We start from the raw sequence: 17973 nt of genomic DNA, 5'->3' as shown, positions 1-17973 counted from the left end.
GTTACATCTGGCCCTCGGAGGACAGCCAATATGCCAATGTGGCCCTCGGCCAAAATGAGTTTGACACCCCTGCTATAGTCTATTTATTTTACTTCAATAGTTGTAAATGATCAGTGAATTTAAGTTGCATTAAGGTGTAATGCATTTCTGTTAAGGCAGACATACTTAATTTTAATGAGTTGCCACAACTATTACATACATTTGCCATAACAGCCTATTTTCCATTGGCTTCTGGCAAAATCTGTTTGCATACTGGGTGTGTCCCCCAGTTTCTGACCAACACTCACCATCAGTGTGTAGTGATTCACCCCGGGTTACTTTGGATAAATATATGATGAACATATGATGAAAAGCTGCTTGGCCTCTGTGTTGTTTTAGGCTGTAAGAACAAGCCTCTCAATACTGTTCACTCTGTTTATGTAAATTTATGTAAATTAATGATTTTGAGAATGAACATTTGTTCAAGTCCACACATTATTAAAATTAACTAAAAAATGAGTTTTGAAAACTGAATTAATTTGAGGCAACAAATTACCGAAAACATTATTTGGGTAGATTTATTAGGGTTTACAGAGTCCAAAATACCTAAATAAACTAACAACACTGTGAACATGGTTAGCACAAGTCTCTTGATTACTCAGTTTTATATAACAATGATTATCTGCATTATTCACACTCATTTTTAAAAAGAATTTATGCTCAAATTGTTTGAGTTATTAAACTTAAATGGTTTAATGCAATCGGTTTCCTCAAATCGTTTGAGTTTATATAACTTGTCAAGTTTTAGTTCTTATAATAAATCTAGATTGATTGTTCAGTATTGCATTAGTATTTTCTAAGTCAGTTTAGTTGAACAAAGTAGTTGGAGGTTTTCCAAAACATTCCCTAAAGACAAGGCCTACAGATAGGAATTAGCTGACTCTTCTGCAGTCACTTAATTGAATTGGCTCAGATGAAGAGGCTGCAGTACAGTTCTAAGAGGCTTAGGCCTGTATCCTGGACACTTACCCCACACTTACCCCATCACTGTACACTGTAGCTCATTTAACATCTGGTACTTCTTCTTCTGTTAGGGGTGTAATTTGTACAGAACAGGCAGGGTGCACTTGTGACAGTTGCTGCATGCAGTTTAATGCTGAGTCCACGGTATGCATTTCACTAGTGTGGGCTGTAAGTCTTGAAGATAATAACTGTAGTCTTGTTTGTCCCCTTTTTTGCCCCCGTTTTCCTTTTCTCTCTCATCTCTCTTTATTTATTGTCTCTCTCCCTCTTGCTGCTGCTTGAGTAACCCATATCTTTGTTTTCATTTCTCTTTATTCTCAAGCTCAAACTGTTCTCATCTTTGGATTTGAAACAACAGAAAATAAACAATTCATGGTGCTTTGGATTCAGACACTTCCCATTTCACCCCTTGGCCTTAGCACTTAGCCCTACCCCACGATTTTATGAATTTGCACCTAGGGGTAGGGTATCCTGATTTTTGTTAGGCTGAAGGGGAGTGAAGTGTTGGGGCTACATGACTCTTCAAACAGAGGTTTTTCAGAAGCACACCTAGCACACAAATTTGTTTTTTGTTTTTTTTTTGTAAAAAATATGATATCCACTATTTTACCTATATGGGTTAATGTGTAGTTTTAATGTTTTCTTCATAACAAGCATAAAAAGTTGCTACTAGTTTGTCTCAGCAGCTTGCAACTTGCCCATTCCACCTTAAATGGTGCAACAGACAAAAGAGGCTGCAGCATTTAAGGTGGACTGAGAAATAGAATAAAATAAAAGCTAATTTCAGCCCCTCATCACAGAAGAATGAAAAAATGGACAATAATAAATAATGTTGTGCCACCTGTCCATTTCTGAAGACATACAATGATCTAGTTAACCAGCAGTTATGTGGCTGAACTTTAGCACTCCACTGCTATAGCTATATCTGTGTTTTTGGATTCTTGAAGGGTTGTCCCATTTCTTAAGGGGATGATTTGACCCCTTCCTCTTGTAACTCTGTTCCAAAGAGAAGGTTTATGCTTGAAAATATGTCTTGCATATTTGAAATTACTAATGTTTCTCTTTTACTGCTTTATTAATGCATTATATTCATGTATTAACTACCACAGATATATCATTAGACGGAGCAAACTCTCACTTGCACAATTTAAATCAGTTCGAATTAAATAAAAAAGAAAAGAAAGCAGACTTTTGTGTATCATACATTTGTATCTGACAAAAGCAGCCAACTCAGAAGTGACTATTTGGGGCTCTGAGGGATCCAGTGTTCTAAGACGCTGCCACTATGATCTGGGGATTGCCAGGTGATGCTGCTTACCATCAGCAGCCGGAGTCTGAGAGAGCACAATTGGCCTTGATCTCTCTGGGTGGGTAGATCCCCCAGATACATCACTTCTACACTGTAAGCCAGCATAAGTTGAATTGAATTGAAACCGGTTGCTTTAAAAAAGTTAATAAAAACTTAAGTTAGCATAAATTAAAACTAAAAGGGAAGATTTAAGCTTTTTTATTTTTGTTATACTGTAAGACTGGATAGTTTAGATAGAGTTTACTTAACTTTTTAAAGGCAATCGGTTTGCTATTTATTTTTTTAAGTAATGGGAAATGATAACTAAAAATAAATTAAAACATCAAGTTATTACAACTAAAAGGAAAGTTGATTTAACTTTTTTTATTTTTGGTATACGGTTTCATTTGCCTAAAAATTCTACTTAGTCTCTTGTATTCCCAATAAATAAATATGTTGATTTCTTCTCACTTTTAGTTTGAATTCCATTTTACTTGAATATTTATCTTATAAATATTTACACCATAAGCCTGGAAGAGGTGAATTTAGAGGCCAGACAGTTAATCATAATATATGATGTACAAGCTTACCAAAGGTAGCCCCGGGGGGAATGACTACACACTGATGGTGCCAGAAACTGAAGGACACACCCAAAATGCAAATAGTTCATGCTCTGAGCGTGCTGGTTACTCAGTGATGATTCATTGCCAGCATTTGGAAAAAAAGATGGTGGCTGGTCTGTTACTGATAGAGGGAGTCCAAATGAGTGGGTGGGGTAATTGGCTTTTCCAAAATGTGAAACAAATGGAAAGAAATGAGACATTCTGTCCAGTAGAAAGACTGTGCATGTTTTATGTGTAATTTGGATACTTTAAAGAAGAACTTGTAGCTCAGTGTGAGACTGAGTGTGTACTTGGAGACCTAATTACAGCAGAGTGTCTTTTAAAATGCCAGAGGCTGCAGAGTGACTTCAGCATTTAATTAAACTGACCTTCCCAACCTCTGAGACTTAACCTCACGAGTCGCCATCAATCAGTGATCAGCACAAACTGCTCAGCTATTGTAGAACAGCAGGTGCTCACCTGATCTTTATCTTTGCTTTATTGAACTGTTGGTTTAACTTAAAGTACTCAGAGATCGTTCACTACAGCCAAATTTGCCTAAATGTAGTATGAAAAAATCTTATCATGCTAAATTTTTACTTTTTATTCAAAATAAAAGCAATTCATTGTTAATGAATACATTAAATAATTTAAGTTTGCAATGGAATTTAAAAACCATAATGAAGGAAAAATGCTAATGCTTTTATTACACATTTTTTGTATTATTGAATATCGAGAAGAATACGGTAAATATAAAAAGAAATTTCAAACCTATATGTATCTATTTACTAATGTCTGGTTATTGACTATGACAATAAATTGCATTTTATTATTTTTCGTATAGTAGAATAACAGTAGAATAAATTGTGTATGTGCATTCTGACTATGTGCACCCCCCCCCCCCCCCCCCCCCATTTTAAAACCAGTTAAAAATATTTTGAATGCGTATTGAATCTAAAATCTTCAGCCAATACCTTTAACAGGCAATATACTGTGTGTTTTTTTTCCTGTATCCTTTTTACCCCTGCGGTTTACACATATTAATTAATCAAGAGGAAGATGGATGATCACAAGCCATCAAACCAAGCTGAACTGCTTGAATTTTTGCACCAGGAGTGGCATTAAGTTATCCAAAAGCAGTGTGTAAGACTGGTGGAGGAGAACATGCCAATATGCATGAAAACTGTGATTAAAAACCAGGGATATTCCACCAAATATTGATTTCTGAACTCTTAAGATTTTATGAATATGAACTTGTGTTCTTTGCATTTTTTGAGATCTGAAAGCTCTGCCTCCTTTTTGTTATTTTAGCCATTTCTCATTTTCTCCAAATAAGTGATCTTAATGACAATATTTTTATTTGGAATTTGGGAGAAATGTTGTTTGTTTATAGAATAAAACAACAATGTTAAATTTTACTCAAAAAATATACCTATAAATAGCAAAATCAGAGAAACTGAATCAGAAACTGAAGTGATATCTTAATTTTATTCCAAAGCTTTTTATGGGTGTTTTTTTGGGTTAAAAAAATCTCTAAAATTAAACAGTGAACAGAAAAATGTTCTACGTATGGCTCCCCTTGTATTGCATTTCATGATTTCAGTGTGAGTGGGTGGAGCTATAGGCGATATACTGCTGAAGGTCGAATCGATTAATTGTGTAAAAAAATAAATAAATAAATGTTTGACATCACAAACAATTTCATATTTACTCACATGCCGAAAGTCAGTGGATAGCAATATGTAAATTGAACACGAAGTGTTACTTCAGAGGACAGCTTGGAAATGCAGGAACTTATATAAATCATGAGATATTCTCTTGTGAGATTCAACACTGGCCAATATGCTTATTGCAACATAAATTACTCAGTTAGAGCAAGGTCCCATAGTGGTGCCAGATGGATGGAATATTACATTTCTGAAGTTATGTGGGAATTTAACTTTCCTCAGTCCCAGTGTCACACGTGTAGCGGGAATATTTCTTTGAAGGCTTCATCACCCACAGGGTAGAGTAAAAGCAATGTGTTTAACAGTATTTTTTTTAAACAGTATTCACCTCATTTACCATTTTTTTTTCCCATTATATAGGACATTTTAAAACTTGACGAGAGTTTGGTGATTCTCCTGTCAAACTTGAACATAAAATATCTTAAAAATAAACAAATAATTGATTAAAAAAATGACCATTTTTGTCCATTAAGCTCTGTAATTGTCATTTTAGTCTCATTTCAGAGGGACTTCTAAATATTAATTCTGCTGCCACAAGAAATTGAAAGTTTGTATCCTAACTCAACATCTTGAATACAGTTTATAACTGTTTTTCTAATGTAGTGCCCTCTTTCTGTTTGATTCAGGGGTGAACAGCCTTGCCCAGTCACTGAGTGCCAACCAGTCCATCCCCAGCACCCTCAGCCACCTGGACCTCTCAGGGAACCTTCTGCGTGGAGATGACCTATCGGTAAGTGCTGCCTCCTGCTGGAGGGAGGAAACTGGTCACAGCACTGCTGTTGGGGGCTGGACTGGACATTGTCTGCTGGATTGGGGAGCTGGAATTTGATCTGCTGAATCCTGTGGGGTTTGGGTCACTGTAAGGGTTTAGTTACTGGGTGTGTAATGTCCTCAACGCCTGCTGGCTCTTTCCCTCTCCTCACAGTCTCCTAGAGTCTCGTCTTCTCTCTGCTAAAGCTCATATCAATAACAGCTGATTGATCTGCTCCCTGTGCATGCTGGGATATTGACGGGGACGTGTCTTTGTGGGGTCCTGTAGAGTCAGAGGGGGGGTAAATCAGGGTAATCAGTATTCATGCTGTGGCACTGCAGGTCTGCCAGGCTGTCCTCAGTGAGAGAAAGTGATGGATGATGTTGTGTGTAGAGCGTTTATCATTGTGCTAAAACTGCAGTGAAGCTCAGTGACAGGAGAGGGGTAAACTTTAACTGATGCTCATGCTGTAAATGGAGTTGTATAGCTCAAATGCTGCTACTTACCCTAGTCACTGTAAATGTAGTGTCCAGTTACTGTTATTGAGCTTCTTTAGGTTTTTAAGCAGGTAGGGTCGTTGTTTTTGTCGTTTTGGGGAACTCTAGGCTAATTGAGGGTATGTGTTGACGCCATACTCCCACTAAAACATGCCCCCCCTAGTCGAGTGGCAAAATATTCTACAACATGGCTTTGTTTTTTAGGGAAAACAGACAAACCGGTGAAGGAACAAGCAGTTCAAGCAAGTCAGAAATTATTAGTTTCTGTTAGTGCTGTCAATGTTAATGCGTTAATACACACAATTAATTAATTCATTAATTAATGGAAACTTTAACTTTTTTTTTTTTTTTTTTTTTTTTTTTAAATACATTTATTTCAGATGTTTCCCATTTTTCTTCCAATTTGGCTATACAACCATTACCAGTGGCACCCGTGGCCCTAGGAGGATGTGGAAGAGCACACACCTCCTCCGACACGTGTAAAGTCAGTCACCCCTTCTTTCTAGCTGCTGCTGATGCAGCATTGCCTGAGCAGCTAGAGCGCTCGGAGGAAAGCACAGCAGCTAGGCTCCGATGGGGAGAGAGCGCCATCTACCCACCCGGAGGGAGCAGGGCCAATTTTGCTCCCTCTGGGCGCTGGCAGTTAATGGCAGTGCTACATAAACAGGATTTGAACCTGCGACCTCATGTTCATAGTGGCAGCGCCTTAGACTGCTGGGTGGGGATGTGTGGTCGGTGCAGGTACTGGGAATCTTGTTAAAGTTGAGGGTCGCATGGATTCCAGTCATTATCAGCAGATTCTTGAGAACAATGTTCAAGAATCAGTGACAAAGTTGAAGTTGCACCGGGGCAGTGTGGAGTAGGGGTGGGCAATATTATATCGTATACAATATATCGTGACACAGAAATATCATGATATTAAAAATCCATATCGTGATAATAGGGCTGTTCTGTCTTAAAAGTAGTCTATTATTTACTGTGAAGCTTTAAGTGTATTTATTGTATAATTGTTTTAGTTTGCAGTTTATATGCATGAACTAAATATTCTGCAATATTATTTGCTGCATTATATTATTTTATGCTATATTATTTATTTTGCCACATTATGATTATGCTGTTATACTCTTATACTATATTCCTGAAATGAATGAATTATTTAAGTTTTGCTATATCGCCAAGTATATAGTTATCGCAAAAATACCCTGACATATCGTGATATTATTTTAGAACAATATCGCCCACCTCTACTGTGAAGTTGCTTAAACACACATGGCTGAAACGCTGTGCTTTCAAACTGTGTTTGGACGTGCAGCACAGATGTCCGTGCAGTAAAGGGAGGCAGTGAACGCAGCACATACTGCTTTTGGAACACTATACTCTGTTGTATTATTGTGTTGAAGGTAAGGCCAGATGGACACATTCCCACTCAAGGAACTTTTTCCCTGATCTCTCCCTCGTTTCAGCTCCTGTCCGCTCTGTGTCAGACTGCACTGGTCTGGGTCGTGGCTGATGCAACACTTTGTAATATAGGGATGTCTTCCCGTTAGTCATGCTAATCACCTGTACATTTAGTTAAAGATAAATAGTGTGTTTATAGTGTGTTCATTCTGGGCTGATCACTCTCCCTGTTTCTGTTTTCCTGCAGCATTTTTATAACTTTCTCGGCCAACCGAACAGCCTGAGCACCCTGGACCTGTCCAATACAGACTGCTCTCTGGACCTGGTGAGTTCTGGAGGAACTGGCCTCCTCTGTGAGCTTCTTCCTCTGAACTGAATATGATAAATGGACTAGGAGTTAAATTAGCTGCTTGATGAATATAATAATTCAGTACCTCCATTAATTTTATGTCCTGTGCGCATGAATAATTGAGTGTGCCCGTAATACTTTTGCACATTTTAATGTGACTGTGTGTGTGTGTGTGTGTGTGTGTTTTCCAGCTTTGTGCTGCACTTCTTCGAGGATCTGTCCAGCATCTTGCTGTTCTCAATGTTACCAAGAGCGTTTTTGCCCACAGGTAATAATATAGGTAGAGTTTAAATGTGGTGCCGTAAACATTTTCTTATTGTGCTTATGTGTGCTACTGCTGAAACTACCAGTCCCTGTTCTATTATCTTTGAGTGTTAGACGTGATGTAATATTATGTAATTATTTTTTAATGATTTACATTTAATATGCCTTCTTTATCAAATCTGAGCTTTTTTAATTGTAATTCATTACAATTGGATAAAAAGTAGAACTATTTCCACTGACAGCCACAGTGAATAATATTTTATTTTTTGCCCCTAAGCTTTTCTTTACAGATTTGTTCTGTCCCCCCTGCTGCCAATTTTGGTAAAAAAATACATATTTTGTGTCAGCAATGAGTAAAAGCAATTATTTTTTACACTCTTTTTACATTTCTTTTTTATTTTCGTTTTTTCTCTGCTTTAAACTGAATTTGACCTAACCTCAGTAATATTTGCAAAATTACAGAAATTGTTGCTAATTTTAACAATTATTACATTTTATATTACAGAATGTTTCAACAAAATTGCATTATAAATGCTATAAAAAATGATGTATGTATGTTTTTTGGATAGGGCGGCAACTATTGATTATTTTCGTAGTCAAATAATCTAATGATTATTTTTAAATAAATTAGTCTATTAGTCAACAATTATTTCTATTATGAAATAGTAGAACATGGATTTAAATGCCCTTTAAATGCCAATAATATGTTTAAATGTGGAAAGTACTGATATTTATTGAATCATTAACACTGACTCTAACTGAGACAGGTGAGACCTGCAGTTCTTTAAATGTTGTTCTGGGTTCTTTTGTGACCTCCTGGATGAGTTGTCCATGCCCTTTTGGAATATTTTTGGTCAGCGGGCAACTTCTGGGAAGGTTCACCAGTGTTCCATGTTTTCTCCGTTTGTGAATAATAGCTCTCACTGTGGTTCATTGTGAGTCCCAAAACTTTAAAAATGACTTACAACCTTTTTTCAGCCTGATAGATAAGTGACTTTGTTTTCTCATCTCATTTCTTCAGGTTCTTCAGCTTAATGTGTTGTTTTTGAGATCTTTTATCTGCTTCATGTTGTCAGACAGGTTCTATTTAAGTGATTTCTTGATTCTAAAGGTCTGGCAGTAATCAGGCCTGGTTGTGGTTAGTAGTGAAATTGAACTCAGCTTTCCAAAAAATGTGATTAATCACAATTAAATTAGGGGGAGAGGCAAATACTTTTCACATAGGGCAGGTATGGTTTGGATATTTTTTTCCTTTGATAAATGAAATCATTTAAAATCATTTATATATATATATATATATATATATATATATATATATATATATATATATATATATAGGTTTGATATTGAAGTTTGTTTGATAATCTGAAAAATGTAAGAATGACAAAAGTTCAAAAACAATAGAAATCTGTAAGAGGGAAAATGCTTTTTCACTGCACTGTAAATATGCTATACAATGGAAATCGGTGTTTTTCACATCCAGTATTGTTTATGTTCTGGATAAAATGGATGTTAATGCGTGTTAGTGTGTGACAAATTACTGATACACTGATATATTATATTGTTTTGGTTTGTGGCATCAAATATCAATATTTTTCTTAAGCATAGTCTCTATAAACTCCTTGAGACTTTATAAAGTTACTGATTCATTACTCCATGTAGTGGTACTAATCAAATAAAGAGAATAAACCTGTGGTGAAGAATATTGTTTTTCAAATTTAGTGAAATTGACACAAAGTAATTTATGGTATTTGCTTATTTAGGAGTATTTTATCTTCTTCAGTAACACAGACGCTGTGAAGTATCCCAGAAGATTGTCAAGTATCGCAGAATCACAGTACCATGATATCATCACTATCGTGAGATGTCCTGTGATTCCCACCTCTAGTGGTCGAAATGATGTTTTTCCTCTTCTGTGGTCTTAATGTTTTGTAAGACACAGATTTTCTCCCAAAATAATAAGCAGAAAAATTATAAGAATATGTTGTTGGCAGTTACTGGTTGCTGTATTTATGTCAGTACCATATTAATTAGGGATTTGATTGTGTAGCACTACAGCACTGCACTGCCCACACTGACAGAAGCTGAGGCTGAGTTGGCTGTAAAGAGCTCCCTGTTCATCTCAGCTAGACTGGAGCATATGGAGAGGGATGAGCTGCGTCTGTAGGGAACACACACACACACACACACACACACACACACACACACTTACAGACCCGCAAGCTCAAGTGTCCGATCTTTATTCATCCATCAGCCACAAGCAGATATGTTTTATTTTTTTCTGTGGGGTGAGAATGAGACTCTATCACTCCTACAGCACACACACACACACTGACATCTGTAGACTGTATCTAATGGGAAACTGTCCCAAAATACATTTGTCTTGCTTACACCATCAGCCACTTTATACCATGTGAGGTGGGAACTCTTGGATGAACCCATCATGTGCTGCAGTTATTATAGAAATATTGGGTTTAGGACAATGTTTGCAGTTTGTCTAAGCGTACTGGTTTATTTGTGAGGGTTACATATTAGCACAAAACTGGCAACCAGCCTGAAATGCATCTGTTGTACCAAAATATTTCCCAACATATTTGAAGTAGTGCAGGCATTTAACATTTTTGAATCCACAAGGTGGTTTCTAATAGTTCTTTTGTTAAGTTTTATTCCTCAATCTTAATTCCTCAACCTTTTAGAATCCTCCCACTCACAAATAACCCAAAGTTTAAAAAATATACTAAATAACTAAAACTAAGCCTTAAATACAAAATAAAAACTAATAAATACTAGAAACGCTGCTCTAAAAACTCATTTAACTGGATTAGTTTTTCCCCAAACTAAGTGAGTTTTGGAGGTGGAAAAAACAAAACAAAATAAATTTAAACTATAATGAAAAATTAAACCTTGCTCTACACACACAATACATTGCACAGATTAATATACAGGTGCATTTAAAAAAATAGAATATCATTAAAAAGTTACTTTATTTCAGTAAACTAGATTAAAATCTGAAACTCGTATATTTTATAGAAGTATTGCACACAGAGAGTGATCTATTTTAAGCATGTATTCCTTTTATTGCTGATTCGGGCCTACAGCCAATGAAAACCCAAAAATCAGTGTCTCAGAAAAGTATTATATAAATTATTATATAAAACCAATGGCAGTGTGCCAAGTCCTGCTGGAAAATGAAATCCACATCTCCATAAAATCTGTCAGCAGAGGGAAGCATGAGGTGCTTTAAGATTTTGTGGGAAAACTAAACTGCACTGACTTTAAACTTGATAATAACACACAGTGGATCAACACCAGCAGATGACATGTCTCTCTAAACCATCACTGATTGGTGGAAGCTTCACACTAGACCTCAAGCAGTTTGGACTGTGTGTCTCTCCACTCTTCCTCCAGACTCTGATCCCTTGATTTCCAAATGAAATGTAAAATTTACTGATGATCAGCGATGGTTTGGAGAGACATGTCATTTGTCTCTCCAAACCATGTGTTTTCCCACAAAATCTTACCCTCTGTTGACAACTTTTATGGAGATGTGGATTTCATTTTCCAGCAGGACTTGACACACTGCCCACATTCCCAAAAGTACCAACTGGTCTTATTATATATAATATTCAAATTTTCTGAGGCTGTTTTTCAGTTTTCATTTGCTGTAAACCATAATTAACAACAATAAAAGAAATAAACTCTTAAAATAGATCACTCTGTGTTTAATACTTCTATATAATGTGAGATCAACATTTTGAACTGAATTACTGAAATAAATTATATATTTTTGAGATGCACCTGTCTTAAGCTCAGTCTTATTTTGAAACACTCAGATTTTACTATTGGCTAAAAAAAATACATACCAAACATCTTTAAAACAAACAAAAAAAAGGTATTATGGGTTTAGGTATGAGTGGTCAATTGTGCTTCATGTGCTTCTTATATTTAGAATGGAATAGGAAATGTGTGCACTTACTATTATTGCACTGCTGGATTCTGGAGAGATGTGTGGAAGTTAATCTTTTAATCGTTTTATTTATTAATGGATCTGGGACACTTTAATCAACACAGAGGTTGATGTAATGTTTCAGTGTTGGCTACAGCTAGCTGGTTGCTGCTACGACAAGAAAGGAGCAATTTTGTGAAGAGCTTGAAGATTAGCGTAGATCTGACAGTAAAGAGCCTCTCTTTAGGGGCCCCCAGGACATCAGCAGCACTTGTAGTAGAGCAGGATGATTTAATAGCTCAACAAGTGTCTGAGAATCTTCTTCAAGTGTCTCTCATGAGTGACAGAAAAGTGCTTGGTGTTGTCAGATCACTGCAGCTGTAGAATAACTGCTCTATACTGTGGAAGGTTTAAAGGATTTAAATGTGATGACATGGGATAAAGTGTGATGTTAAGGTGTGTGTGTGTGTGTATGTGTCTGCACAGGAAAAGTAAAGATATTCCTCCTACATTCAAGCATTTCTTCAGCAGCTCTATGGCCCTCAACACCATCAACGTATCAGGAACCAAACTTCCACCTGAGGCTTTAAAGTAAGATTCACATACACATGACCTCCCACTGTCTCGCTACCTGTCTCTCTCAGCCTCTGATGCTCGTTCTACCCTCTTTCTCTGTCTATACCTGGGCATCATGAGATTGTTGGTAAATCAGAAGGGAAAAGTAAATCTGTAAGTCGTGCTATCCGCACCGAAAACCTGAGTGTGCGTCTAAACGGAGTATTGCAGTAACTGCGTGCACAGCGGAGCTAGAGGAGCAGAGGAGGCGCTTCTCGTGCAGAGACTGAAAATGGAACAGAAACTAGTTTTACAGTAAAATAAACATTATTTAACCAGGTCTAATTAACTAATATACACCAGAAACACAACTACCTATATGTAGAACATTTTAGAAATGTTTGGAGTCCTATAAAATAAGCAAATCAAATGGTTATCAAATCATACCACAAAAGTCTTGGATATTGTTCATTGTATTCATTCATTAACAGATTAGAGTCCTATAAAATGAGTTCTCATATCACGCCACTAAATTCATAAAGATCTCTTTCTCATGTATTTAAGATATATGCTTCAAGTGATATTACTGTATCATTTTGGAGTAATCTGATACCAAACATAGGAAAAATCTATATTCTAGTTCTTAAAATCCTTTATGTGCAAGTCTAGATTTCTCTTAATGAACACAAAAAAAGAACTGAGGTAGAAGAAACATGCAAGGGCATTTACTGCATGTTTTGTATAAAGTGATTATAAATGTGATGCCGGTCTTTTCAAAAATGTTTTTTTTTTTTTGTGAAAAGTTGTGCTAGTTTTTAAACAATGTGCACATTGCACATTTTCAAAACTTTTTTTTCATGAATGTTTGTTAAATATTGATATAATTATGTGCTCAATGTTTGATCGCCGTCATGTTTAATTTACTGTTCGGAACGCAATGCTGGTCTTTGGAAAAAATGCTATTTTATGTCAGGTTGTGGTTCTAATCAAAACAATGCAAAATGTTTAGTTTTCTAAATTAAAACATCACATGTTTATTAAATAATTATATAATCCACCATATTTTATTGTATCATTGTAATATTTCATTTAGTGTTTTTTATATATAAAGGGTTATTATAAATGCAGTATAGGCCTACAGTATATATTTATTGTGCAGAACCGAGCTAAGTATATTAATCTGGCCCTCTAAAACCGATACAATTTCTTATGTGGTCCATTGGAAAAATGAATTACCCAGCCCTGGTCTATACCCTCTCTCTGTCTGTGTATCTCTCTCCTTCCTTCTCGTCTTTCTCACCTCTCACTCTACCTCCTCTGTCTCTTCCTCTCTCTCTTTCTCTTCATTTAGAGCTCTTCTTCTCGGCCTGGCCAGTAACGCCAGCGTTAAAGAGGTGGCGCTGGACCTCAGCTGCTGTGAGGTAAGACCCAGAGCCCCCAGATTCTCTCTCTCATGTGAATGTGAGCTAAAAATGTTAAATTATTGATTTTATATAAAATTCGGTTTCAAACTACCGTATTTTTCGCACAGGATTATAAGGCGCACATCTGTTATCTGGTCTACTTTCATACATAAGGATTATACGTTTTCAAACGAGTGCTGGATGTTAATCTACACAGATTTCTCTCCTAAAAACTATTGTTATTTGGGACAGTAAAGTGCTTCAGTTTACTTACAGTAAGCTTAGATTTGCAGATGTCCAGATTTTACTAAGGCTGGGTGCAGCAGCATTAGCATTAGCGGCTAATTGCAAGTGATAGCCGCGGTTACACTCAGGAACCTTGAGTGTTCCAGTGAACCAGGCCAATATTAACTAGCGGTTCATTTCACGTAGCTTGTTTTAACACACTAAACACGTAGGCCACAGTCCAATATACTCACCTCTGAACGGCGAAAGAGCTAGCGCTTAGCATGGTTAGTGGCTAATGCTAATGCTGCTCCAGCAGTGCAAAAATAACGGTAATCAGTCCACTGTGAATAATTAAGTTTTTCAGAAATTATCTTTTTGTTTTTTTTATTACGGTGCAGTAATAAAAAAAAAAAAAAAGATAAATGACAGTAGTGCAGAGATAGTAGACACTACAAAAAAGACAATAAATATTTCAATAAACTATCAAACTATAAAAAAAGATATCTTATGTCTCTGCTCATTATACAGCTTACACATTTTTGTATTGTATTTAATTGGAAATGTAGAGTATGGCGTGGTAAATCAGACGGGGGTACAAATTATATGAAAGCGGTAGTATGCAGGACTTAGTAGTTCTTACTCCTGTACACCCCCCACCCCCACTGCAGTTCATGCTTTGAGCTATCACTAAAGGACACACTTTACACATGCATTTCTGGACAAGCTGAGAGATACAGAATTGTCACTGAAAGTGAAAGAAGCATGTTGACTAAGGTGTCAATGGCCAATTTTACACAAATATGGCTTGGGTTTCACAGCGTTATTTGATTTTTGCTAGGCCACTTCACCACAATTACACAGTTACCCAGTGCATTTTGCAGCAGTCAATCACATCTGTGATTAAAAGTAAGCTGTTTTTAAATAAAAATGCTATATAATGCTATATATCTAATTATATCTAAAGGACACATGATAAAAACTGTGCCTCATCAGATGAGCTAAGCACTAACTGTAGTAAAATAAGGGCTATAAGGCATGAATTTGTAATGAAATAGTGAGTGAATGTTTGTGTATGATTTGAACTCTGATTATGTTGTTAGCTCCAGCTGAAATTCCTAATAGTGCCTGATGCTGATGACATGCTCTCAGTGTGGAATTGATGAGATTAAGTACAATTGATGAGCTTGTGCCGTACCACTGAGCCCCCTACTGTCAATCAGACCCCAGTATTGATTGGACTCGACTCTGCTGCTGTGCATAGCAATGCTGCTGCCGCTCTCATCCCGCCTGCCTCGCTTTCTCAAATGACTGGAGGAAACGTTCCAGCCCTGGCTGCCAAATGAGCCTCAGTCAGAGTTAATCATTCCTCGTTTGAGCTGAGCCGGGACTAAGAGTGAACTTAACCCTTGCAGAACTTAATCCTGGGGCAAAAAATGGGTATTTCAGACCCTATTTTACTACTCCTATTTAATAGATGAGCTTAGACCTGTCACAATAATTACATTATCCACTTATCGATATCAATAAATGGACATGACCTCAATCATTTTAATAATCGTGATATCGTCCATTGTGTTTGCACATTTAAAATACACATACTTACATATATTGTAACTTTTTGACCCGGTAGTGCAGAAGCACAGAGAGACACAGACACAGGAGGTAAATTAACTTAAAATGTACCTTTACTAGAAAAAATGAAAAAATGACCAAAACAAACTTAAAGAAACATAGTAACAGCCCAGTGTGGCTCTAGTCGCTCGACTTTAGTGTCTCTTAGGTTTGTGTTGTCAAGTGAAGGCTGAGGCGCAAAGTCTTTATGCTGGTCCAACGCGGGCCAGCTTGGACAGACCGGGGCTGCACATCATGGTGTGGAGCCATGGTTCCCTTGCCTCTGCACTTTGCAATGTGTATATATGTATATATATATATTTATATATATGACTATGACCTACTTTAGGTTAAGCTGGGAACTTTTTGAGTACCACAAATAGGCCTGTGAACAGGATTGGAAAGTTTAGTCTTTAAAAGGGTGCAATTCCTTTATTATGAAGTAATAAAATGCCATCAATATGGTTTATTGCAATAATTTCTGGGACAACATATTGTTTGCAAAAAAAATATTATTGTGACAGGCCTAGATTAGCTTTTTAATACTATTGATGTATTTAATCTCCTGAGACCTGAACTTTTGCATGGCATGCACTTTTTATTTCTTTATTTTTGCTATTTGTGCTAATTGACAATAATTGACGTTTGAGCAATATGGCTCATTTGAAGTGCTGCTTCAACACGAATACATAAAAAAAAAAAAAAAACATTAACATTTACTGTATTTTTATTTACAGGTTGTTTAAATTTCTAAACAAATTCAAAACTGTAATGTGTTAAACTCTTCTGCCACCACTAGGTGACAGTATAATGGCCTCATATGAGGACACCAGGCCCCTGCAGAGCAAAATGTTGTAGTGTAGTGTCGTGCTCTAGACAACCCAAAATGTGATGTCCACACGTAGACATTTATTTAATCTAGGAGGTTAAATAAATAGATGAAGCATATATGGACATAAAACATAGGGATATAGTATATAGACTACTTTGCACTGAAGTTTTCATTTGTCCTATTCCTTTTATTAAACAACATTATAAGAACAGTTTTAAAATATTGCAATAATCTACTTAAATATTCTGTTATTATTTTTCAGCACCTCAGCCCACATGATTCTTTTACCTTTGATGACCATTCTGTATCATTTGGCTTGTCCAGAAATGCGTTATGTGTAAAGCATGTTCTGGCTCAAAGCATGAATTACACTTCCTAAATGTAGGGGAAGCCCAGGTGCAAGAAATACCAATTCTGACATAATACTGTTTAAAGTCTGTGAATGTCTGTCTAAATGTATCCTCAGAAATGCACAATGCATCTGTTATCCTTTTTTAAATTTTTTTTTATTTCATTACAGGAAACGGTACTCAAAAAGCCCTGATTCCACAAGATAATAAATTTTTCTGCCTAAAAAATTACATAACATAACATAAATGCTCTGTATCAGTTTAAATGCTTTGTGTTAATTTATTTAACAGTGTCCTTGAAGTGAAAACTGAATTATTATTGACAGAGGAAAAAAGTAACAGACCCTGAATCTCAAACAAGCACAGATAACCTTAAACAAGCTGATTTCTATACTAGGCTAAAAGCTAATGCTAGCCAACTGTTTTTACCATCTCTTATGCTAGTATGCTAGCAATTTCAGCAGTATAGCATGTTCTAGTGGCTATTCGAGAAAAGAACAAACAGCATGTTTATTTCTAGAGACTTCAGAAAGAACATTTTTAATGATCTTTTTCTTTCAAGTTAAATCTGTGGTCTACAGGTTTTCCAAAGCTTGAAGTTTGATTTCTGCATTTTGTTTATATTAGGTGTGATTAAACTGTGTGAGTTAGATTTTTCTTATTTTGGAGAGTTTTGGGTTCCGCTGTTGGGCGCAGTGATTGTGTTGAATCATAGACTGTGTATAGCTGGACAGAGCATCGTCTCTTAAAAGTGAAGCCACCACAGGTCGGGCGCCCCCTGCTGTTCGGTTTCAGAAAGCTGTGTAACTCCACCCATCCCCATAGGTTTCAATGGCAAAACAGACAACTTTCAATCACGTTTTTTTCTAATATACTGTAATTCTACCTCCATTATTTAAATGCAACAGCTAGTGTAACCTCTGCTTATATTGTCACATTTTTATATCCCCTCAGAATTCGGTTTTTAAAACGTTATTTGGCTCTATTCAAAAAAGGTGTGGTCATTGTAAAAGGGCTGGTTATGGGCGGGACCAATAACAGACCGTCAGCTCCGCTCCGCCCCGCTCTGCAGTCTGTGACGCGAGGCAGCCCTCAGGGGCGGGGTTATTTAAATGAGTAGGCGGTCTCTCCACAGCCTTTCTCCCTCCTCTGGTCTCTACTGCGCAGACT

The 17973-nt window shown here is 36.6% G+C and overlaps 1 protein-coding gene across 2 annotated transcripts in view; it reads left to right on the top strand.

Annotated features, from left to right (window-relative positions):
• Positions 1–17973, top strand: part of LOC103035048 (F-actin-uncapping protein LRRC16A) — a 224526-nt gene that overhangs the window by 99737 nt on the left and 106816 nt on the right. For both annotated transcript variants that reach the window (XM_049480062.1, XM_022674094.2), the window contains exons 13-17: positions 5246–5349; positions 7513–7590; positions 7806–7882; positions 12311–12415; positions 13731–13800. In XM_049480062.1, coding sequence (XP_049336019.1) covers positions 5246–5349; positions 7513–7590; positions 7806–7882; positions 12311–12415; positions 13731–13800 — 434 coding nt within the window. The remainder of the gene's footprint in view (positions 1–5245; positions 5350–7512; positions 7591–7805; positions 7883–12310; positions 12416–13730; positions 13801–17973) is intronic.

The sequence above is a fragment of the Astyanax mexicanus genome, chromosome 6, assembly GCF_023375975.1.
Source record: "Astyanax mexicanus isolate ESR-SI-001 chromosome 6, AstMex3_surface, whole genome shotgun sequence".
Classification (NCBI taxonomy): Eukaryota; Metazoa; Chordata; class Actinopteri; order Characiformes; family Acestrorhamphidae; genus Astyanax; species Astyanax mexicanus.
This window is presented reverse-complemented; position numbering and strand designations above follow the sequence as displayed.